Below are 15,700 nucleotides of genomic sequence, written 5' to 3' on the forward strand. Positions count from 1 at the left end.
AATTACGTTATTTTGGTTTTTCTCCCAGTTCTGTTAAATTATTTCAAGGCTATTTTCATAATAGGTGTTGCTGTGTAGTTATTAAAAATGAAAATTTATAATTTAAAATCGAAATTTAGCTTATTAAAAAGCTACTTTTTCCAGTCTATGTTGAAGATATGAAAGAGTCCGTAAACCAGTCTCAAATTCTAGAGTATGCTGATAACTCACAGCTGTATTTAACTTTAAATTGTAAAAATTATCAACAATCAGAATTAAAATTGAACTCAGATTTAGAGAATATTTTTTTCTATGCTCAGGAACACAACTTAGTAATCAATGCCTCTAACTCACAAGTAATAATATGTGATGAAACTCTCTGCTTAATGACATAATAAAATCCAAAATTAATATTTTAATTTTGCATTAACTTATTGAGAAAGTACCTGAACAAACGACTTCCTGTGTGCGTTGATATATATTCTAAATCTTTTGTTAAACAGTTTTAAGTTATTTATTGATTTTATTATAATTGACGACAAGTTATTAAGTTTCGGAGTTGCATAATTAAGAAACCTTTTCTGTTGAATTGTTTCATTATTTTTAACAGGTAGAGCAAGAAAATTGTTAGATATCTATCTTGTGTTGTGGTTGTGTTTTAAATATGTGTGAACATTTTTGTTTTTATGGGTAAATGAGCATGTTAACTATACAGGGAGATTTTCAACCTATGTGCATAAACTTGGGAAATGATAGCTGATTATGAGTAATAATGAGTAATAATGAAAAAAAAATGTAGTAAAATATTTTTAGTTTTGGAAATATCCATATTTTTTTAAATAAAAAACGTGTATTTTTCAACGTGTTTAATTTAAACTAATTTAAAGCAACTGTTCGAAGTTGTTTCCATTATTTTCGATACAGACTTGAGCTCGTCGAATCCATGAAGACGTACATGCACGGGCCGGTTTATGCGATGTCGTAGTTCTTGCTCAGTATCAACTTCGTTTACATACACCATTGTTTTCATATGACCCCACAAATAAAAGTCCAATGGATTAAAGTCAGGCGAGCGAGGGGGCCACCCAACTGGACCATCACGGCCTATCCATCGTTCGGAAAATACACGATCTAAATGTTGTCGCGCTGGTCGTGAAAAATGAAACCACATGTTCTGCCTAACGTTGAGATTCACATTTTCAAGGAGCACTGGTAAATTGTTGCGCAAAAATTCTAAATACCAAACACCAGTCAAACGATTTTCCAGAATAAAAGGTCTGATGAGCATCCCGTTCAGAATTCCAGCCCATACATTTACAGAAAAACGTTGTTGAAAGTATGTTCTCCGTGTAATATGCGGATTTTCCAAAGCCCAGTAATGAGCGTTATGAAAGTTGAAAATTCCATTGCGCGTAAAATTTGCCTCATCCGTAACTAAAATGTTCATGGTAAAGTTTGGGCTTAACTGCTGGTGATGTAACAACCACTCACAAAAGTGTACTCGCAGCAGCAAATCTCTTGGAAGTAGGGCTTGTACCCTCTGCACATGAAACGGGTACAGCAATTCGTGCCTTAAAATTTGCCAACTTGTAGATTGCGATATTCCAAATCGCGGTGCAATTGTCCTAGTGCTAATTCCAGGTTGTTCTTCGTTCAAAAGCTTCTAAAATATCCCCTCCAGATTTAGAATGGTCTAATAGCTCCTCCATCTTGTCCAGGCCGCGGCCGCAAATTGCCAGTTTCTCTACCCCGCTGAATAACACGTAAGAAAGCCCCACGTCTCGGGTGATATCTTCGGGGAAATCTTTGGGCATACAGATCAGCTGCTGCCACTGCATTCTGATGCGTCTCTCCGTAAACCAAAACCATGTCGACAAGTTCTTCGTTTGTAAAAATGTGCGCCATTACATTTGACGCTTTTATTTTGTTCGTGTGAAAATAACGATCACAGCCACCAACAAACTAAGTACTGCTAAAGATTACAAACAACAAATTCCAAACATTATGACTTGTTTACTATCAGTTATTAATAAACAAAATAGGTTCGTCTGATACACGTTCTGTTGACATTTGTTTAACTTTATTTCGGAAACCAAAAATATTTTACTACATTTACAAACATTTTTTCTCATTATTACTCATTATTGATCTTCATCTACCATTTCCCAAGTTTATGCGCATAGGTTGAAAATCACCCTGTATATATAGCAATGAGATATCATTTATTTCTTTATTATACAATTCTCTAGTAAGATATAGTCTGCTCTCTCTGTAGATGATTATTCGACTACTTCTCTCGAGAGTTCTTTTGACCAAATCGTATATATTATGAGAGCCAATTTTGATGTCGAAGCAGTGTCTCTAAACAAACTAAAAACAGAGGTCAATAAGAAGTTTAAACAACAGTCTACAAGTTATATTATACGACAAATAAAATAAATACAGTGACAAAAAGACTCTGACCGTAAACTTCAGCATTCATTCTAGTTTCAGATCACCAGCTTGAATGCTGATGCGCAATATATGTCTCTCTACATGTGATTGGCCAGGCCAAAAATTTATGTTTATGTTATAGTAATGGAAAAAACATGGACTATGTTTTTTCCATTGACATATATGTTTTTCCTTATTGAAAACCGTGTTTTTTTTCACGTTTGAAAAAAGCGGTTTCTTTAAATCATTATATTTTAGGCATTTTCCTGACATTTAAAGTCATTTCTTGTTTCTTCTCGGTTGTTGCGAGCCTTTTTGCATGTCGGGCTTTTAAACAGTAGGCTCGCGTTAATGTGAACTCAAAAAATTTCGACTTAGTTCGCATTACTGAAATGTTCACATTATGGAGATTATATTAAAAATAGCTAAAATTAAAATAAAAGGGAACTACATTGTACTTTATTTATGTTTGTATTTATTTATAAATTTATTTATTACAGTTTTAAGCATTATACAAAAGTTTTATTTAAAAAAAGATGTAATTTTTGTTTGCACTTTTTTTGCGACAGGTTTAAGGCTATAGCCTTTTCTGCTAAACCTTTTAGTGTAATAATGTCCTTTATGTCGACATAGTTTTGATTGGCCCATTGTGTGACAATTTTTAAGGCTGCAAGAGCCTCCAAATGCGTAACTTTTTTTTCTTCAAAAGTTAATATCTCACAGTCACTATCTTCTGAATCATTGCTATCGAGATTTTCCTCCACTGCGTCTGTATTCCATTCCTCAATGTCTTTGGGATTATAATCAATCGAAAAACAATCATATCTCAATGAAATTCTAAAACTATTACAGACTTTCTTCTTTTAATTTCCAAAAATCGAAAATTAAAAGGAGTAACTAGTACTAAATAATCAATTGTTTGAAGCAATGTAATGGTTTCATTAACTGCAGCTGCTCTAACATCATTTTCCCACATCTCTTTTAGTCGGTCATCAAAGGTAGGTCATCCTCCTCCAAATTTTTTTCCCAAAATATTATTCCAACATTTTGAAATTACTGAAGGCTCTATTTTTTGCCAGGCCATATATAATTGCATAATAGCATCTCTTAAAGTTATAACTTTTAGGGCCTCAGCTACTCCTTGACCCTTTGATACAATTGAACTTAATAGGCCTTTTCTGTAAAATAGTTTGGTTATTCGCAAAACATGGTCTAATGGGTGAATTAATGGTGTAACATTTGGGGGAATGTAGACAACAAAAATGTGTCCATCAGAAATTTTTAATTCTTCTGCCGGTGGATGCGAAGGGGCATTATCTAACAGGAGAGTGGATTTTAAAGGAAGGTTTTTGCTTTATAAAAATGATTTAACCTAAAAACCCAATTTAGTCTTAAAAAAATTAAAAAGCAAACAAAACTTTGACTTACCTCTGGAACAAAATGCTTAAAAAACGAATTTTTTAAAATTTCCTGCGTCATCCAGGCATTTTTAGTGCTTTTAGATGACCGGATTATCAAATCCTTTAAAACATCTGGGTGATTTTGCTTTTCCTAGTACTAAAGGCGTTAGTTTGTGTGATCCTGTAGCATTTGTGCACCCCAAAAGAGATTCTTTGTTTAGCTATTTTTAGACCAGGCGCCGTTTTTTTAAATATTGCAACATAGGTTATATCTGGCAATAACTTCCAATATAAACCCGTCTCATCTGCATTATAAATTTGATCTTCACTAAGATTAACCTGCTTCATCTTTTTTCTTAAGCCTTCAATAAAGGGATTTACAAGGTGAGGCGGCGAGGACAACTTTTCACCTGCAATTTTAAGCAGCCTTATACCATATCGCCATTAAAATTTTTGAAGCCATCCATCGCTTGCATTAAATTTATCGTTGAGTTTTAATTTTCTATGTAAATCTGGAGCCTTTTCTTTAAGCATATCACCCGTAACTGGCAAATTTCGTTCACGCTGTTTGGTAAACCATTTATACAGCAAAGTTTCGATCTTGGGGTTTTCTGCACTTTTTAAAGTGCATTTTTTTATTTTATTTAAGTCTTAAACTCTCTCCAACAACTTTTAGAATTTTTTCTTCTTTATTTTTAATTGCACAAATAGTTGATTTTGCTATTTGATATTTCTTTGCTAGTGCAGTAACACTCATACCATTTTTGTGCTCTTCCAAAATTTTTGATTTCTCATAAAGAGTTAAACACTTATCTCTCTCTTATCTAATAAACATCAACTAAATGACCAAACAACGTTTCAAATGCTTAAACCCAATATCCACTAACAAGCCTAGAGAAGTCTACACAGGATTACTAAAGATTTCTTAAAATTCACATTAATGAGTTGTTCATAAAATCGTAAGTTCACGTTACCGCGAGTATACTGTAATTCCTTTTACATTAAGTATGGAGAAATTAATTTAAGTATAAATAAAACAGGGATATCTCAGTTTATTCATAATCAAAAGTTCTTGCATTTTATAAAAATGGACGCCCGATATAAATATTACATAAAACACTTCTTTTAGACTTAAAAAGTTAAAAGAAAGTTACATATTATGCAACTTTATCTTCTAAAACTTTATGATTCACTTTGGTTTATAGAATATAATTGTTTTTTCCAGGACCTAACCGTTGCACCCTCCGCATGGTCGTTGTACGAAAAATGGTGCAAGCTCCCTCAGGATGATCGGGATGCCTGGATCACGGCAGGGCAAGCAATTCAATTCGCCACAAAAATAGGAACGTCCAAAGTGACTGAAGTGAAACCGGCAAAACCTGCTAAACAAACTACGGTTCAAAGGGTCAGTTTTTTTTGGAGTGAATTTTAATTGTTCTAACTTTTTTTTCTCTGTTTTTTCAGGTTACAAACCTTATTTCCCCTTCGAAGGAATCTGGTAAGATCTGTATTTATTTTCATGTTACTTGTTTTGTTAGGCAGTTCTCTACTAATTAATAAATAACCAATTTAGAACATACTTTCTTAAATGCTTAGTTATTGAAAAGAAGAAGATAATCAACTTATTCACTTTAGTTAATTTAAAAGGAATTTAATTCTATAATGATACTTGCTTTGGTTCATAATTGTTTTTCGCCATTCATTCAATTTTCATTCAATGTGACAATGAACTATTCTAACGCACTAGTAAGAGTATAGTCTAGGTTTTTAAAATATAACGTGAAATTGATTTATTAGTTATTGCCTTGCTAAAGGAACATTTTATTTTACAGACAGCAACAAAGAAAACGCTACTATAGACCTAGAGAACCAAGTATCCAACATTTTAAAGAGGGGAGATTCAAAAACCACTAAATTAAACAGTGATGTTAGCCTCGTCTCCAGCGTTAAGGTAAATCATTTTTATAATTTAGCTTTTTTGCTTTTCTATCTCTTTCCGCTATGCATGTATCATTTTACCTTATCTTAATTTTATACGGATTTTTTAGGTTCTTTTTCTCTTGTATTAAATGCATCTCTAGTAAGAATATATCATGCATTTCCTACAAGACATTTTTTTTTGAAGAACAAACAAAACCAAATTGCAAGTCTTACTTTAATTTATGTATTTATTTACTTTATTTGGCAACGTATATAATATTTCAAATACATATTAATAATTAAAAGTAATCTTAAGTATAACTATAATACTTGGATAAGCTTAATCTAAAGAGTTGTGCTTAGCTGAGTTGCTATTCCAAAATAGTTGCCCTAACTGAATTTTATAAGACTTAATTTTATTTAAAGAAGTATCAACAAAATCAAGATCTTTTGCAATTCTATTCACTGTAGAAGCTATTCTGTTTATAGAACTATTTAGTAAGTAGGTTGTTCTCCAAAAGGGAATAAGAAGATGCTCCTGACTTGTATAAGAGAATAGATGTAGAGAAAAATGGTACAGATATTCTGGACTTACATACCATTCAGTACTTTAATGCAAAGCAAACATCAAAGAAATATCTTCTTCTTGATAAAGAGTGAATACTCAAATAGCCTGACTTCATAATAGCATATCTGACAAACCTGATAAACTTGGGCTGAACATTTTGAAGCCTTTCAATATGGATCAGAAAATGAGCTGACCAAATTATTTTGGGGAATTCAAGAAGAGATCTAGGTGAAGATATAGTATTTACAATGCTGACAAGTCTGCAATATCAATCAAATCAAATAAAAATATGCTTTATTATTTTTTAACAAGCATTTGTCATTAACAAACCTAAAGGATCTACACTAATTACTAAATATACACTTAAAGACATGAGACATGAAACTAACAAATAGAATATAAAAAAAGAAACATACATTTTTCTAAAAGTATATACAGGATGGTAAACTTCGGTATTAAAAAGAGTCAGCATAGTACTCGGGCAATGAATAATAAATTATGCCAGTCAGCAATTTCTTAATTTTGAAAAGCTTAGTAGTTGTAGACTCCTTTAGGTCTCTCAGTAAATGATTAACATCCAAATCCTTGACTGAATCAAGCTGCTTCAAGGGAATGCCATCAATAACTTATTGACAAGGATGGAGGCTCTTACGCGAGTAATCTTAATAACATTTCTCAATATTTAATGATATTTAATTTAACTTATACTAGGAAAACCCTCTTTTTGTACCACTCTAAAGCACCAACTAATCCTAAGAAGAGAAAATCGGTCGAAAAATCTTCAAATCATCATCGAACAGTAAGAACTGATTCCAATAGGAAGCCAAGGTAATTGATAAAGAGGCTGAAGAATAATGATCCTAGGTGGGATCTCTGAGACACTCCTAAAGTTGTCGAAAATGGATTGGACAAAAAGGAGGGTTTTCCATGATACAAGAAGCTTATTTTTCAATTAAAAGCCTAAAAATCGGCTTTGGCTGTTTGGAAAAACAAAAACTGGCTTTAATTGCCTTGACAACTGGAGAATACAGCTGCAACAGCCTGGACAACTGAAGTAAATGGTTCAACTGCATCCGTATTATGTCCCATTAAGACAGTCCCGTCTTAATATTTATTTTTACAAAACAGTCCTCTGGATAGATAAAGCGACATTCTTAAGGCGTGGTATTACAAATTTGAGAAACCTGCATAGGTGAGTATCAGAAAGTCCAAAGCTGTACGTCCATGTAATTTTCTACATGAATTTTCTGTTACTTTCAATTTCTTCTTATCGTCGAACTGCAAGGACGGTTAGAGGATTTCCCACTGAATATTCGCCTACACACATGGTTCCAAATGGATGGGATTCCACCGCATTTCCGAATTGCATCCGAAATTTCGTAGACACCTTGTATACTTATGATAGTAGGATTTTTTGCTTTCTCAAAATTTCTCGACATGGCTATAAAGAATTATAAACATGGTGCTGATAATGCGTTTTTGATAGATCAATGACCAATAGTGCAGGAGTTGCCCCAAGCAAACAAACCATAGACCAAAGTAGAATGTACTGCAGCAAAATAAAAAGTCTTAAGTGTGTAGGTCTCTACAAAATATTTCAGCTGAAAAATTGCACAGTTACTGTAGGCTAATTTGCCACATACTAAGTTCAACAGCTCATTCCACGACAAATGGTTATTAATGATAATTCCTAAAAAATTAGATGAGTCTTGTTGAATTATGGTATTTAAATCCTGAACAATCAGCTTCTATCTCGGACAATTCGAACAAGTGTGAAAAGAATAAAACTGATATTTAAACTGTAAAGTCACGACACCACTAAAAAAGATCAGCTTTATATTTATACACGTATGAGGAGACTGGTAGTCATGACCTGTGACAATTGCCGATGTATAACATTAATTAAAGCGAAATATCTGTCATCAATAATTAAAAAAGATAAATCTTTAATAACTACCTCTACACAGAGCTCGAACAGCTTAGGAAATATAGAGAGGATACCAATGGGACGTTAATTATATTTTATAGAGTTTGTCCATATTCTGGAGTTTTGTTAATAAGGTGAAGGTAAAGAAAAGGTATTATTTTTTCCAGAAAATACCTAATTTTTATTTTGTGAAGCCGATTACAAAGTTTAACGCATTATCAGGTCGCGGACTAAAAATCAAAAGGGAGGAGGGGGTGTGGTAAATTGATTAGGTCCTAATAAGCATGCTCACTTATTATTACAAAAGAACTAAGGTACTTACATTGGTTAAAACGAAAATTGTCAAATATACTATGGCTAAAAGACGACAAACATACATTTCTTAATTTTAAAATGTTAAAATACAAATACGCTTTTAAAAGGTTTCTTTAAAAAACATACAACGGCCAACACAGTTAAAACCTAATGAAAACAATCATGATAATTGTCATATTCCTAAGAAAAAGCTATATTGTCATTAACAATATAGGTATTCAATTAAAAGTCATTTATGATAGGCTAAGCTTAGAATTATCTTTTCTAGCTCTTAACAATACTATAGGCAGCATCTATTGTAAAAGTCAACATATTAGGGATCAAAAAATGTTTGTCTTACGTAAAAAGCTTATTAAACTTAAACAAGAAAGGCAGGTGACTCTTAGCAATACAACAGAAGATCGGTTGGATGTTGTACATAAGTTTCAGAAACCTTTTCTAAAATTCTCCAATACTACTTTTTGTTTGACTCTTTAAAGTTCATTAAAGTCCGTTAATCCCGCTTCATGCCCATAAGACCTGTAGTAGCATTCACCAACTCCACAACATATAAATTAGCTAAGTGGCTTAATAAGCAATTGATAACATACAGCTGGTAGAGCGAATTTAAAGACATAGGGATTCCAACAAATGTTTTTTTTTTCATTTCTCAATGTAACAAACTTTATCCGAGAAGTGGTTAATATTATTAAAAATAAATTGGTTAGTTCTAGGCTCACCAATATTGAAGTTCAGGAGATTTTAGATCTGTTAAAAGTATGCCTTAAACAAAATTTCTTTAATTTCAACTATTAAACATACATTCAGGAAGATGGCCTTGCAATGGGCTCTCCCCTCTCTCCTCTATTAGGTGGCACTTTTATGGACTACTTTGAATCTAATAACAATTCTAAACAATAACCGTTATAATTCAAATATATTGTATTATTATAGATACGTAGATGATTGTATTTTACTGTGGTATGATAGCAATCAATCTTCAAATGATTTCGTGCCTTTTATTAATAATATCCATCCTAAAGTAAAATATACACTAGAAACAGAAACTAATAAAACAATAACCTTCTTAGACTTATGTATTAAAAACATAAATAATAGGCACGTTTTTGAAATTTATAGGAAACCTGGCCACACTGGTACAATTATCCATAGTGAGTCATTCCACCCATTTTCACATAGGGTAGCCACCTTAAATAGCTATATGAATAGAGCTTTAGAGATTCCGATGTTGGCTGAATGTAGAGAGAAAGAATTGTCTATATTATTAGACAAATAGCCGTTTCACATAACTTCAACCCTAAATTGGTGAATGAAATTAAAAATCAAATTCTATTGCGTAATGCATCCAGAAACGCCTATATTCCTAATAGTCAAATGGTTTTAGACAATCAACCCAAAACAAAATATTTTTCACTAACATATAACGGGGCTGTTTCATATAAAATACAGAGGGTTTTTGCCTCTGTTGATATTGCTTTTAGAACTAAACATACCTTAGCTGGGCTTTTGGTTAATAATAAGGATTGGACAGATATTTTAAACTGTAAAGGCATTTATAAACTTCATTGGGAGTGTGGTTGTTTTTAGGTGGGTCGAACAAAGCGTAGCTTTAAGATCAGGTTTAGTGAACGTGATAGGTGCATTAGGCAAAATAATCCGTCGAGTCGTTATTTGCAAAACACATTATGGAAACCGGACACCGTTCAAAACATACTAAAAAACCATGTGATTTTACACAAGAGTACAAAACCACAACAACCTAGAGCTTTTAGAAATACAAAGATTTTTAACAGGGCAAAAGAAAAATCACTCAACATCCAGATTGATTTCCCTGAATATAATCTGATTAAAATATTAATTAACTAATAATTGTCTAAAGTTCTTTTAAACCCCCCCTCCTAATTTTTGCCTTATGTTAAAATTTGCTTACTTAAAATTCGTCAAACTTAAAAATTGTGTCAAATTTGACCTTTTTTCCTATCATTCCAACTGAGCCATCTGTTTTTTATTTCTTGTAACAACAATCTGCAATTTAGATTACACTCGAGTACCGCTACCTTGTGTTTTTGGTATGCAACTGGAATTTAACTGTTAATTTTTGTAGAGATAAGTTTTCTTTGTATGATTTTTATACAGGGTGTCCGGAAAAAGGAGGCCAATCCGCCGGCCACATATAGGGTGGATCAAAATAATGCTACTTTTGTTATGTAATTTTTTAATTGGGCGCTCGGTATTCAATATACAGGGCGTCAAAATGAGAAATATAAAATCGTTTTTTTAATGTAAGTCGACTGTTTCATGAGGTATTAAATTAAAATTTGGTGTAAGGGGGTTTTTTGGAACGAGAAATAGAAATCCGTTCACGGATTTGCTATACCTTGCAGGGGGCGCCACCTGCGGTATATTGCATGTGTTAAAAATACCAAAACTTTTTTGTACCCCTGTATAATAAATTTCTAGTAAAAAATTCTGATTACTCAATCTTTTCTTGTAAAAAAAGTATTCTTAGTAAATGTCGGCCTGAGAATCCGTTTATTAGATATCTTCATTTAAAAATCTAGATATTTCCTTCAAAACAAATTGGCTGACCTCGGGCACCAGTAACTTTTTACGTACTCTTAAAGTGACAAATTTAAACACTTCTGACGCTCTTAACAAGCTTCTCAATTACTCCTAAATCTACATTTTTTGAATACATGTTTGTATTTGGTGTGTTTTCTTACAACTTATAAAACCATAATGGCTCATAGACCAAGAAATGTACCCTTTTAGGATATGGTTTTGATGATGTTTGGTAAGTTTTAGATATTATAGTAAACAGTAAATACCTGTGAATTCTCAACTAGGAAAATGTTACTCTAATGCTAGCGGCTAAGCTATGCCCAGACATTCCCAAACCGATTTCATCCCAAAAGAAAATATTTTTTAAATCTGATTAACCGCCTAAGGCAGACTGGAAGTTTCAGCGAAAGACGGTTCAACCAGGGTAAGAGGAAGAAATTTTAAGAATTGTTGAAGAATCACCAAACATTAGTACTAGGGTTTTGGCTGAACAGATGAGAAACATTGGGGAAACCGAGACACATAATATTTTACGGAGTCAACAACTTTACCCATTTCATCTTCAAAAAGTACAGGGTCTTTTACCCGATGATCCCGAGGAAAGACTTGGTTTTTGTAGATGGTTATGTGAAATGAATAATAGAAATGTGGATTTTATAAAGGCGATTCTGTTTACTGACGAAGCCACGTTCACGAGAAATGGCATGACAAATATCCATAACGCACACATATGTGCTGAAGAGAAACCTAGGGCCATAGTTGAGACACATCATCAAGTAAATTTTAAAGCCAATGTGTGGGCAGGTATTATGGATAACTTTTTTTTAGGACCTGTCATTTTACCAGGTAATTTGACTGGTGATTCATTTCTGTTTCTACAATACTGCCCGATTTGCTTGATGGTTTGCCTCTATATTTAAGACAAAATCTTTGGTTTTAACTCGACACGACGGTGCTCCGGCTCATTTTGCTATAAATGGGATGTAGGAACTATTTACATCAAGTATTTCTTAATCGCTGCATTGGTCTGGGTCGAGATGCTCCTGTTCCGTGGCCACCCCGTTCGCCCGACCTTACACCTTTGGATTTTTCAGTCTAGGGATGTATGAAAGACTTTCTGTATATGGTTCCGATTTTAAACGAGGATCATTTAAAGAAAAGAATCATTGCAGCTGGAGAGCATTTCAAGTTAAAACCAAATATTTTTCAAAGCCTTAGATTTTCTTTAATAAAGAGGGCACGTATGCGTATACAAATGAATGGAGGTCACGTAGAACAAATAATTTAGGGTCATTATTCTATGATTTTTATTATAATAAGTAATTTAGCATTAATTTAGAAAAAAATATGTACGTTTATTTTGTTAACTTCTTAAAATGTATCTAGATTTTAAAATTAAGATATCTAATAAACGGATTCTCAGGCCGACATTTACTAAGAATACTTTTTTTACAAGAAAAGATTGAATAATTAGATTTTTTTACTAGAACCTTATTATACAGGGGTACAAAAAAGTTTTGGTATTTTTAACACATGCAATATACCGCAGGTTGGGCCCTCTGCAAGGTATAGCGAATCCGTGAATGGAATTCAATTTCTCGGTCCAAAAAACCCCCTCACACCAAATTTTAATTTAATATCGTATGAAACACTCGACTTACTTCAAAAAAAGGACTTTATATTTCTCATTTTGACGCCCTGTATATTGAATACCGAACGCCCAATTAAAAAATGCCATAACGAAACTCGCATTATTTTGGTCCACCCTATATGTGGCCGCCGGATTGGCCTCCTTTTTCCGGACACTTTGTATAGTTTTATAAGTTTTACCTAGGTACCTCCACTTGTTTCTTTTAAAGGGATATGACAATTATTATGATTGTTTTCATTACGTTTTAACTGTTTAATGTTGTATATTTTTTAAAGAAACCTTTTAAAAGTGTATTTGTTCAAAAAATTTTGGGAATTTTAAAGAAGTGTATGTTTGTCGCCTCTTAGCATTAGTATGTGACAATTTTCGTTTTAACTAATGTAAGTACCTTAATTCTTTTATTATAATAAGTGAGTGTGCCTATTGGAACCTAATGCATTTATCTCACCCCTCCCACCTTTTTTTTCAAACAATCATGAAAAACAGAATAGAAGTTTGCAAAAGTTTTTCTTAAGTTATCATTAACAATTATAGATAGCCAATTGTAAGTACAAAAGTAGTTATGTATGACTATGCGTGTTTTGCTCACTTTAGAGCATTATCACAAGGCCTTCAATTAAAATTATGTTTTTTTGTGAAGGTCTGATGATGCTCTAAAGCGAACGAACCACGTATTCATAAATTAAACTGAGAGTTTGACTTTGTGGTTTCATGTGTTGTTTAAGTGCCCCAGTCTAATTTTGTTAACTTTTAAAGGTTTAGTTGGATAAGAGGTCAATTAAAATCCAAGATCTTCAAAACTTTGCTGTGTTTTTATCTGTTTTTCAAAAGAAAGTATTTTCCAGAAAAAAATCATTGCAAGTCTAACCAACAAACAAACATATATTATCAGTGCTACCCATTAGATACAAGCATAATAAATCTGCACCTGGACCTATAATTTAATTTAGACTCAAGTTCTAACACTCACTTTTTTATTTGGCTATGCATGTTTTGAACGTATATGTATCGTATACGGCTATTAAAGAACGCATTTAAATTCATTTCTGCTCACGTCTAATTACTTGGTGGCGTCGGATTGGGTTTTAGACTTCGCCTACTTACGCTACTAGCGGCGGGCAGAAGCCTCAAATTATAAACGCATCTTTATTATCAACTCCTAATTCTTCTGCGCAGAAGGACGAATTCGTTGTCGAGAAGATTATGGCCAAGCGGTTCAATCCGAGAAAGAAGACTTGGGAGTATAACATTAAATGGGAACATTTTGGACAGTAAGTGTTAACTTGTTACAGTACAACCTCGATAGTTCGGACTAATTAGAAAAACGTTTATCGAGATAAGTAAATAATTTGGTTAGTAAATAAGTTGGTGTCAAAGACAGCAAAATTTTACTATAATAAAGTCATTAGTTGGTTCTACTTCTTTTTAGACTGTAGCAAAAAGACCATTGAATAAGCATTGTTGAGGTTTACTAGGCTTTTTATGTATGTAAAGTATATTTTAGTTTTGTTTGATTAAACGTAAAATATTTAAGGCAAGACTCTAAAAATTATCATTTCAGTTGTATCTAATAATTGTAAGTTTTATCAATAATCGAAGTCTAGCAAAAGGCTAACCTATTCTAATAAATATAAGCAAAATCAATTTAAATGGTAACACTAATAGTTGTAAATTAACAGAGATGCACTTATAGGTTCATAATACAATGATAGACTACAAAATAAGAAATACCTACAGAAAATTTAAAAAGTCGTTGTGTTTTGTTAAAAAATGCAGCAAATTTTTTTAACGCTCACTACTACCTACATCTCTTTTATAAAATTTATTAAAATTGTTACAGCATTATACAAAAGACATCGAACAGTTTAAGCACAAAAACAACCAATGGCAAACAGAAGATTTTCTATGTGCAGCCAGCCAAGTTCACATATTTTCACATATCTATCATACTTTCTCAAGCCATAAATAAATCTAAAACTTGTAACATTTTGCAAACGGTGAGCAGTGAATTTGTGTAAACATGGAAAATATTGCAATAACTACGTAATAAATACAATAGGTAATATTAAAGATTCGCAGACTTTTATATGTAATATTAGAAATTTTGGAAATTAAAATTTCTAATATTAGACCACCATTTGTTTTCTATTGGATAAGTAGGCGTTAAAAAAGTCATAAGGTAAATTTGTAAAAAGAATAAGATGATCCGGCTCTTTAAGTGGCTCAGTCATTTAGTTATCTTAAGCTGCTTTAACTTAATAAAATACCCAATAGTAGAAATGTATTCTTAGACTTAGCATTCTGTAATATCTGTGATGTGCTACCCATTACTGTAGCTTCTGATCTACTATATCAGAGTAGTGTTCATCATTTTGGCTTTGTGTACTGTGTCTTGTGCTGAGCAAACAAGGGTCAACAAGTTGATATACTATGAGTATTATCATGATTTTAGAAATGTCTACTATAGGGAAATTAACAACTCTCTGGCTTTCATTGATTGGTATGAGTTTTTAAATGTGAATGGCCACATGTATGGCCTATTATATTCAGTTGAAGAGGTACAGAACATCTTAATTTCCAAAGTGGTTCTCTTTAGAATTGAGAAAGGGAACTCTGCAGAAAAAGTGAGCTCATTTTGTGTATATGCAAATTATAAAGAATTCTCAGACCTGAGAGCAGAATGTCAAAGGCATTTGGATGTCTGTTTTTCATACTGTATCAGGGGTTTTGACACCATGTTGCAGGAGGATCCCAAATTCTTTTCGACATTTATTATTTACAGGAGATCAAGCCATACTCTCCCAAATACTCTCTATTATAATAATCAGTCTGATTCCACTGATGAAGATATTGCTAATTTTTTTAGAGATTTTCATTAGACAGTTTATACTGATAAGCAAGATTTGCAATAATGTTGGCAGTAATATAAATCGTTCGAGAATAAC

At 32.6% G+C, this 15,700-nt stretch overlaps 1 protein-coding gene across 3 annotated transcripts in view; it reads left to right on the forward strand.

Annotated features, from left to right (window-relative positions):
• Nucleotides 1-15,700, forward strand: part of LOC126740993 (uncharacterized) — an 88,460-nt gene that overhangs the window by 17,620 nt on the left and 55,140 nt on the right. For 2 of the 3 annotated variants that reach the window (XM_050447224.1, XM_050447223.1), the window contains exons 7-10: nucleotides 5,038-5,217; nucleotides 5,277-5,310; nucleotides 5,645-5,763; nucleotides 13,845-14,026. In XM_050447224.1, coding sequence (XP_050303181.1) covers nucleotides 5,038-5,217; nucleotides 5,277-5,310; nucleotides 5,645-5,763; nucleotides 13,845-14,026 — 515 coding nt within the window. The remainder of the gene's footprint in view (nucleotides 1-5,037; nucleotides 5,218-5,276; nucleotides 5,311-5,644; nucleotides 5,764-13,844; nucleotides 14,027-15,700) is intronic. The other variant, XM_050447225.1, reaches the window with a different exon arrangement.

The sequence above is a fragment of the Anthonomus grandis genome, chromosome 10 (assembly GCF_022605725.1).
Source record: "Anthonomus grandis grandis chromosome 10, icAntGran1.3, whole genome shotgun sequence".
In the NCBI taxonomy this organism is placed as follows: Eukaryota; Metazoa; Arthropoda; class Insecta; order Coleoptera; family Curculionidae; genus Anthonomus; species Anthonomus grandis.